This window comes from Stomoxys calcitrans, chromosome 5 (assembly GCF_963082655.1).
Source record: "Stomoxys calcitrans chromosome 5, idStoCalc2.1, whole genome shotgun sequence".
Classification (NCBI taxonomy): Eukaryota; Metazoa; Arthropoda; class Insecta; order Diptera; family Muscidae; genus Stomoxys; species Stomoxys calcitrans.
This window is the reverse complement of record NC_081556.1, coordinates 95094382-95104493: the sequence shown is the minus strand read 5'-3', so window position 1 is coordinate 95104493 and position 10112 is coordinate 95094382. Positions and strand designations below refer to the sequence as shown.

The 10112-nt window shown below is 39.4% G+C and overlaps 1 protein-coding gene across 1 annotated transcript; it reads right to left on the bottom strand.

Moving 5' to 3' along the window:
• Positions 1–3353: 3353 nt before the first annotated feature.
• Positions 3354–8625, bottom strand: LOC106091744 (post-GPI attachment to proteins factor 3). Its single transcript, XM_013258382.2, has 7 exons — positions 8381–8625; positions 8166–8309; positions 8081–8100; positions 7866–8018; positions 4136–4260; positions 3920–4056; positions 3354–3852 (listed from the first exon to the last, which is right to left on the bottom strand). The coding sequence occupies exons 1-7, from the start codon at positions 8517–8519 to the stop codon at positions 3572–3574; spliced, it is 999 nt and encodes a 332-aa protein (XP_013113836.1). The 5' UTR covers positions 8520–8625; the 3' UTR covers positions 3354–3571.
• Between the last annotated feature and the right edge of the window lie 1487 nt (positions 8626–10112).

Here is a 10112-nt window from a genome sequence, read left to right as displayed (position 1 = left end):
CACTGATTGGATGAAGGCATAAAAATTTTCCAAGGATTGCTGAGAATGAGTGTTAAAATTTATAGAGCATACATACATGCATCTATGCATTTCTTGTTAGGAAGAGGCTAGGTGTTGATCCGAATAAAATACTTTAGAAGTCAACACAAAGACTTTTCTACCCCTACCGTAAATTAATTTCATACCCGAATTTTAGCTTGGTAGGAATTGTAGAGGCTGCATTTGCTGCAACATAGGTTATCCAAAATTACTCTGTTTAGCAGAGGAAATTTAGTTTCATCATTTACTATATGTGGCGGCTGTTCTCCAAGAGCAATATTTACCCGATAGCGGTATGCTATTTATGTAGTAGCCATATACTTGGATATGGTGGCAAGTTCGTTCCGGTCCATAGACCAAATGCAGCGAGAACGTTATGGCCATTGGTTATTTAAAGGTGCCAATAACTCGCCTTGTCATATATAGAATCACAGGTAGGGTTACCGTTGAGATTTTTTGAAAAGGATCAAAAAGGGGTAAAAGCCTTTTTTCGTTTTATCATTGTTTAACCCATCTACACGAAGTTGAGCGCAACCGTAGCTCAGAGTTTAGCATCGCCGCCTGAACGCTTGGGTTCAAATTCTGGCGAGAACAGATTTTCAGTGGTGGTTATCCCCTTTTCCTCCTCCTAGTGGTAGCGACACTTTTGACGTACATATTTGCCTTAGTTATTAAGTCGTAAAAACTTCTTTACTAACTGCCTGTCCTACTAACTGTGTGTCACCGAAGTGACTCGAGTCACTAGTCACTCAATCATTAGGTTTTCCTTTATAAGTAAGGCAGTAAGTGATGTCATTGAAAAGTATCCTCGCTGGAATTTTCATGGGCAAATTCGAATACTGACATCGTCATTCTTTGGAAAAGATCTAAGAATTCTTTTTATGGGTAATTTTGGTTGGCCAATATTTCTTTGCTCTGAATTAAGAATGACATCTGATTCAGAGCCTGTTTCCAATAATTCATACAGATTATTTCCAACTGATCGCTGCCACCGATTTACCTGTGTTTTTTCTTTATAAACAACACTACATCGTTATAGGGCATAACAAGGGAGAAGAATTCAAGCAAAAACAAGTAAAAGCGTGCAAAATTTCAACCAAATCGGACAAAAAATGAGTCTTGCAAAGACTTTAGAAGTCAAGTAGGGAGATCGTTTTATATGGGAGCTGTATCAGTTTAAAGACCGATTAAGAACTTACATGGCACAGTTGTTAAAAATCGTAACAAAACACTACGTGCTTAATTTCACCCAAATTCGACAAAAATTGCGACTTCAAGGGGCTCAAGAAGACAAATCGGGAGATCGGTTTATATGGGAGCTATATCAGGTTATAGACCAAAGTTTTACTCAAATCGGACAAAAATTGCGGCTTTCATGGGCTCCAAAAGTCAAATAAGGAGAACGGTTTATATGGGAGCTATATCTAACTCTGAACCGAAAAAGCCCATTTGCAATCCCCAACGACCTACATCAATATAAAGTATCTGTGCAAATTTTCAAGTGGCTAGCTTTACATGTACGACCGCCATCGTGATTTCGACAGACGGACGGACGGACATGGCTAAATCGACTCAAAACCCCATCCTATGGTGGTGGGTATAATAAAAATGTGTCAAAAAAAGGTATTGGTTAAAAGGGCTGAAATTTCCAAAAAAAAGGGTCAACATGATTCTTTAGGTCCACAACGGCAACGCTGATCGCAGGCACTTAGTATCAATCCCATGGCATCCGGTTTTACGTACCGGATTGACCCGATGGAATCCTTCATCGGCAAGGGCTGCCAATGTACAACACACTGTTACAACAACAAGAACTAAGTATGTAAGCAAAAGCCTTTGCCACCGGGGCTCTCACTGAGACTCTCCAATCGATATCGCCAATTGTACGCGACTGCCGTTGCAGCTACTCCACAGCTTTCTGATGCATTGCTTCGCTTGTTCATATATATAGAATCATTTCCGCGCTGTTCGACGGTTTAATTACTTCTCGATCTCATTGCAGCTAGTTTTGTGTACCAGATGGTGGAGTTTTTATCCGCCAGTAGCTGTCGCCTTAGTGCGGGTTTTTTGCCTTTTTTTAATCATGGGAGGCCACTTCTGGTCCTTGTCAAGATTGAAAAGAACCCTCCGACTAAGGTTCTGCTCGATTTGCCAGAACCGCTTCCATCATCGATCGGTGTCAGTGAGATGCATTTTCTATCAAGCTCTCGCTTGGAGTTTTAATCCCCCAGTAGCTGTCGCCTTAGTGCGTGTTTTTGTCTTTTTTCATCATGGGAATGGCACATCCCAGAGTGCCTGCTCCGTACGCTTCTGGTCCTTGTCATGATTGAGAAGAACCTCGGGCCAAGATTCTGATCGGTTTGCCAAAACCGCTTCCATTATCGGTCGGGGTCTGTGAAATGCATTTCCTTTCAAGCTCTTGCTTGATTTCTATATGGGAGTCAGGCCATACTGACTACGTTGGGAGATGCGATGCCAGAGTAGACAGGAGAGAGTTACAAGTGTCATAATCGCCAATTGTGTCGGTCTATCTGACCCCTCCGGGAATACATGCAGCAGCTGCATTTCACGTACTGTTTGCCCAGATGGCATGCTAATCTTATCCACTTGGTGGCCACTGGCCAGCTATTGTTGGATGTCATTGCATAATAAATCTTAGTAATAGAGCGTTCCATAAGCATTTTATGTTAATAAGAAGGCAGAAACTATTACTGGCACTTTTTCAAAATACTAGATGGATTCTGCATATTAAATGTTATGCTTAACTAAAATTAGTTTTTAATTAAAAAGCAGGCATTCCAATTAACGGCCTTCATTACATGTGAGCGTTTGGATTGCATCGACGTAGGTTCCAAGTTAGCATACGGTAAAATCCAAGGTTTTGCAGAAAATTGCGTTCAGAATGCATGAATCAGGATGGTGTTTACACGCACTTCAACCTTGAAAACTCTAGATATTAGTTTTTTGAAGGAAAATATCGAGAAAAAATTCGAAATTGAGGGGTATTTACTTTAACGTGTAAGTACAATGCGAACTCAATAATAGGAACCAATTAATGACAGTGTCCCTTGTATGAAATTTGCAACAACAGAAACTGAGAGTTGCATTTATAAATACCTTTTAGGTTAAAAATGTTCTTGCAATAAATAGTTGTTTAAATCGGTGTTTGTGATCATCTTGTAATAGGGTGCCGATGTTAATCCGCCCCATGCCACCATGGACATACAGCTAAACCAGGGTTTGTAAATAACTTAAAAAAAATCCTTTCCAATTAACTGAATGCCTTTCATCAGACCACGAAGTAATGCCATCTATTTAATTTCTTAAGTGTTGAAATTGTAAAACGCTTTTTATTTTAAAATTCTTAATAGCAAACTAATGAAAAATAAACACATTGGTCATAAGGTACACATATAAACACATATGCAAATACATACATATGTGATTGAAGAAAAAATTTTGCGATAAAATGTTTATTTTGACTAGTAATTATATAGGAAAAAAAAGCTCTTTTCTTCTTAGCACTAATTTATCAGATCTCTTTGTCATAACCAACTGATTCATAATACTTTTCCGTACGCAAAAGTCTACAATCATCGATGGCAAAACTGTATAAAGGATTCATAATGAATGTAGTTGATAAATGCCACAAAGCATGTGCGTCCAAAATCCAAAATATTGGCGGAAAATCTAAAAGCTCTAAGCTCATGCTCATGCCTAAAAGCAAATAGAAGCCCAAGATTTTCCGATAGTACGGCCTTTGTTTGCGCACCCGAAACGACCATAGGAACCAACCGAGGGCACTTAAAGCGCCTAAAAATGAAAGCAAACTTAATGCTGAAACTAATTTAAGCAAATTTAGTAAGATGGAAGAACTTACCCGTTACAAGATTTGTTGTCATGTTTAAGGAATAACTAAAACGTCCCACCGTTATATAGACAAAGTAATTAATAAAATAAGATAAAAATGCCAAAGATATAAAAGCTTTAAGAAGCCATGAATATTTATGCAACATTCTACAATAAAGAAAAAGGAAGAGATATGAACATAATTATCGATAGATCGAATTGTTGGCAATGTTATAGAGTTATATACCTCATAACCATACAGTATAGCGTCATTAGGACCATAGAATATGCAAATGAATAATCAAGTAACTCAGTTAAAGGATTATCTCGAGCATGGAAAACAATTGACCATATCCAAGCATTAATGGCTACCTGCAGGACAAGAAAAATATAAAATTTTCTATTAAAAATATGCTTGTTGTTGTTGTCGTCGTAGCCACATTTGCATGTGGAGGTGGCGGCACTCGTCAAGCTCTTCAGGTGATCAAGCTATTTCGGGTCTATGAGACCGTTCGCCGCGGGATGGCCTTTGGTTATTTAAAGGCGCCAATATCTCGCCTTGTCGTATTGGCATAATGGGCACTCAGTATTTAAGCAAGAGCTGGTACTTACCTGGCCTCTCTCTGAGACTCTCTACTCAATAACGCTGATTGTCCGCGACTGCAGTTGCAGCTACTTCGTATATGGACCCGCACGGTACCTCCCAGCTAAGATTCTCTCGATAACGAAGAACACCACAAAGATTGGAGCTCAAAGTTCTAGCCTATGTGATGCTCATAGTTATCCCGTGCCGGGCGTAAACAGCATGGAAGGGCAAAAGTCAGGCGGTGCCGACTTTATAATACCCTACACCAACCCTATAAAGTGGGAGCTATGTCTAATTCGGAACCTATTTTGATAAACCTCGCCAAATGTTGTTGTTGACAGATGGGTTATTAAACAATCCGTATCACATTTGAAGCAAATATATTCAAATTGTAATACCTATGTTTCACAAACAACATTATTGCAAATTACCCAAAATTTGATAATGTGGTACTGGTCGAGAGAAGCGTTGTGCTAATTTTTGGCAAGATTGGGCAAAAAATGCTCTTGCCGTAGCTCTAGAAGTGAAAATCGGGCGTTATACGTATACGACAGCTATATCTATATCTGAACCGATTTCTATGAAATTCGCTTGTAATGTCAAGAGTCCTTAGAAAATCCTTCCTGCCAAATTTCGAGAAAATCGGTTAACAAATGATCATTTTATTGCACTATTACTGCAAATCGGACGAACATATATATGGGAGCTATATTCAAATCTGAACCGATTTTTTTATATTCAATAGGCTTCGTCTCTAGATCAAAAAATATGGGAGCTATATCCGGTTTTAGGCCGATTCAGACCATACACGGCACATATGTTGAAAGTTAAAGGAGAAGACATTGTCATGATTTTTTCGCGAGTTGAGAGTAGAGTTGCGTGAGTGATTTTCCACTCACGCACGCTCACGAGAAAAAAATGTCATTCACGACTTTTTTATGTCGACTCACGTTCACGCACGCTCACAAAACAAAAATTTTACTCACTCACGACTTATGAGAAAATCACGAGACATTCACGACTCAAGTGGCATTGACGAAATACTCACGAGACAATCACGACTCACGAGTCAAGGTTAAACAAATATTTTACCATGAAGCGAAACATAATTTTTTCCATGCGTCACAAATCATACAGCATTTGAACGTGGATGAGCGGCGACTAAAATCGACCTTAGACTGAGGTAGTCGGTCACCTAGCATTCCTCGAACTATGGACCCGAAATGCGGATTGGCAGCAGGCATCTCAGATTGTGTATAAGAAAGTTCTTCCACGTTGACGGGCTGTACGTTATCTTTGCGGAAACGGTCTTTCCCAGGACCTTCTGTATACATGGTTGGATTAAAGCTGCAAAACCGCACCGGGGCGGTAATCTACAATGAGTTCCTTGGTATTAGGGAAAAATATGGCTTCTGGACGGGTATAGCTTCTTTGAAGCGTAGCACTTTACGATCTTGAAGACTCTGTAGACATTGCAATCTGGAAGCCACTGCCCGATAAACTGTTATGTTGTTGTTGTAGTAATGTTGTACACTGAGGCGGCAGCTGTATACAATCCGGTACGTACAACTGGCTGCCATGGGATTGAAATCTCTGTCATTGTCCCATGTAGGGTTGAAATTGGTTAGAAGATGCAGGAAGTGTCTAGGAGCATGGAAAAGGTTGGCAGGCTCTGCTGGCTTCTGGGCCATCAAGGGAATGGTGCGGCCGACGAACTAGCCTGGGATGAATTGCTGACAACGCTCGAGTGAGGCGTGACCTAGGACGAACACAATAGACATAAGGTCTCCGAGTGAAGAGTACAGCAGCTGAGGTTGCCCTTCAACCTAACCTAAGGTACCGCGGTTTGGTAGATTTGGTCTAGACTATATAAATTTACGGACATATACGTTTGGTACTAGAACAATTTTAAGCACATTACGTATATGAGCAAAAAGGATAGCCTTTCGTCACATCCGAGATCAAAGTTACCGAAAAATCATCTGCAACGCCAAGTGGTCGAAGGTGATGGGCACGAATTGCTACAACTAAAACTTGTAGTTCTCGATTTCAAATGTTCCATTCAAGGTTTTTAGAGAACAGACATATCTCAAAATAAATTTCTTAGCGTCTCAATTGTTTCATTATAATATGTGCTGATTTTGTAAATTTTATGAAGACTGTTTTGTACGTCACCACAGCACAATTAATCAAGGGCTGAAACAGGGCACTGTGGCATTAGACGGTCCTAGCCCGGTACGGGATGGCTACGAGCATCACTTGGTCGAAACTACGATTTGTATCCCATGTTATCACAGGAAGCTCGGCTGGGAGCTTCCCAGCGCGTCCACACGTTGCGGAAGGTGGGATACTCCATACACGGAGTAGCTCCGATTGCAGTCGCGCACAATCAGCGGTATCGAATAGGGAGTTTCGGTGAGAGGCCGCACTGTATCGGCTCTTGCTTAAATACTGAGTGCCTGTGATACTCGTTATGACAAGGCGAGTTATTAAGACCTTTAAATAACCATGGTGCCCGCGGTGAACGGTCGAATGGACCGGAACAAGTTTGCTCACCTATCGTGCCCTTCAGAAAAAAGATTGATTCGCATTTCAGTAAGTGCACGTTATACATTGCACGTATTCGGGAACATTTTGATTCAGTAAAGTATTTTTCTTGTCGTCTGCTTTCGTAGTACGAATTCGTACGAAGGCAACGTGGTTGATCTGTGAAAGCATTGTTAAACAAACAGTTTGCAAACGATTTGTGTGAACAATTCATCTATTGAAAATGACAGCGATACGCTTTCATATACAAAGAGTAATTTCTCATATCTCACTGTAGCGGCGATGAATTCAAGATAAATATATTTCCAAGCACTGAATGGTGGTCGTTTTTCAAATTATCTACTCAACAGTAACTTGTTCGTTTTACTCTATCTTAAGTGTCTCGCTCTTAAGTAGTCTTGAAATACAACATCATGTAGGTTCAGCGTTCACGAGTTCAGCAAAAACAGTCACCAATTAATGGTTTTGTGCAGGCATTTGCTCCACATACAAATGTGGTTACAACAACAACGGCCCTAGTTGCTCTTGACCTTTCAAAGGATTTTAGCAGGTCAACCATGCCACACCTTTTGAGGAATTCGCCAATAAGTCTTACTGCTAAAACTAAAACGTTATATCGCGAATTATTGGTATGGTCGTCAATGCAAAGTTTCCCACAAAACAAAACTGCTAAAGAACATCAGAGACACAACTCTCATATCAAGGATTGGTGTCCCATTCAAGTTTTAGCCCAATGGTCACCGTGTATATACATGTGTATGAGATTCAAGTCACACAAGGTGTCTTGTACAGCCTCTCAAGATGTCTTGGATAGAGTACACAAGTGTTCTGTTTCTATACTTACCGCTGAAAACAAATGCCATATTTTATAGCAAGGGCTGTCTGGTCGTACTTCTCTTCGGAATTTTCTTAAATTTCTTACATGAGCTAATAAGTTGAACAGTGAAAACAAAACCGAGGCAGGCTCTTGTAGGCCAAGAAAACGTACAAAAGGCCACTATAAAAAGAGAATTAACTTTGGTAACTAAAAGATTAAAATTTTTTCTCAGATTGTCATACTTTGCCGTAAAATTGAGGGACTGAAACAAAAGAAAATTTAATAATTTGTAAGAAATGTAGAACAAATTAACATTTTTCTAATTACTTTGCCAATTTCTGTCCTGGAATGCTTCAACGGTTCGCCACATACATCCATACTGGCACTCATCACTACAAGTCCACTGCATTAGTTTATCAAAAACTGTCTGTTGATAATATTTAACAGCTTGCTCCTGTATTTCCAAGCCATCTAATAGAAATAGGATTCATATTTTCTTTGAAAAAAAAGAAAATTAAAGAAAAAAACATGAAAACAACAACCTGCAGAACAATTTTGCCTTTCACAGTTCCGTAGGCAATTGTTGAAAAAAGAGGTGCGATCTCCATTTGAGCTTAACACTAGAGTAAAACTTGAACTAAATATACAAACAATGAAAAAACTCTGAACAACAGTTAACATAATTCTACTATTCCACTAAATTAAAATTGTAAATTAACTACTAATTTCATTTCATGAAATTTGGTTAGAACCAAGGCCCTTGGCCAGAATTATGGACCTAGTGCACTACTAGGGCTCTAAAAGTCGAACATATGGCACATCATGATGCGTGGTCATTGTAATGGGGACTTCACACGGTACATCAAGATGCGTGGTCATTGTAATGGGGAGTTTACATGGTTTTTCGGTTTTTATTTATACAATTAAAGGGAATGCAACAACTTGGCGCAACTATCAGTTTGTTAATGAGAGTGAATATTTTATATGAGGGGATAATTATATGAAAAATACACTATTTTGGTCCTATACAACAATACTCCAATGTCCAAAGATGGCTGTATCTACCCCAGGCCACCACGCCATGTCGCTACATTGAATAGAAAACAAGGATACCAATTTGATCCCATGGTGAGGAATGACTCACCATCTGGAAATCTTTAATTGAGGAATGGCTCACTCACAGTACATGGTTAAAAACTACCATAGGATTGTCCTGATAACAAAAATCTCAATCTGGTTAAAGCAGCTCGTAATGCTTGTTCCACAGGCCTCCTCGAGTCTGGTTCTTGTGCATGTCATGGCCGTGCAGTCTACGCCTGGAGTGGAGCGAGTTATTCATATCTATCTTGGGTTTGTCCAAAATCAAAAATATATCCGTTAAAAATAACATCTTGGATTGACGCATAGAATTTGCCGATGCAATGACAGAAGTGGGTGTAAAAAATGAAGAAAGCATTAAGGGGTACGCCAACCTGGTGGACTGTATTTGTAATGACTCCATTTATGTTTTTTGGCGATCAATATGATCAATGGAATAGTGATTGTTTCTAGATTCTTATAAACAGACAACTTCCACTACATAGTTGCTGCCGGGTACGAACGAGTTTAGCCTACACAAATTGGAAAATTCAGTTAGTTTAAATTCTGCAGCAAAACGTAACGATTTACCCTTTAGAGAGATCTAGGAACACATTTACATTGTGTTAGATTTGCCAACTCCAGGATCGCCTACTAGCAATGAACCAGAGACAAAACTCCCCCATTTATGGCGAAACAGCTCACTCACCAGCGTCTTCTGAAGCAGCATAGAACTGGGAGCGCAAATAGCATTGTTGTACAAGTGGTGCTCGGAATGTTGTGGTCGCAGTGTGTTGTGTTCTACCTTTCGTCCGCTTGATTCTGTCGATTACCCCGATTCAAGAACAATTTTCAACTTTGACGACTAATATATACATATATGTATAGTATCGGCCAAATCCCCAGCACCCCTTCAATACATTTTTTAAAATGGTAATTTTTTTAAGAAAAACAAAGTTATCCAATTATTTTATTATTTTACTATATCTTTTATTTTACTATATCCACGAATCCTTTATTCTGCACATATTTTAGGGATGGAAGATATTACATTATTAATTACTTCAAGAGATATTGCTTTCCAGGCTATTTTTCCGGCCTTAAATAAACCTCTTTGGTTTTGCAGTTTTCTCGGTTGATTTTTCCAACATTCCAAGGCTTTCAATAAAATTAAAGTCCGAGGATGAAGGTGGTTAT

Bases quoted from the DNA above. Each gene is read 5' to 3' on its own strand.
- LOC106091744 (XM_013258382.2), bottom strand. From the start codon at position 8,519: ATGTTAACTGTTGTTCAGAGTTTTTTCATTGTTTGTATATTTAGTTCA. The intron at 8,019-8,080 runs GTATGACAATCT...CTCTTTTTATAG, and splicing joins TCCCTCAATTTTACGGCAAA to TGGCCTTTTGTACGTTTTCT. The intron at 3,853-3,919 runs GTAAGTTCTTCC...TTTCATTTTTAG, and splicing joins GACAACAAATCTTGTAACGG to GCGCTTTAAGTGCCCTCGGT.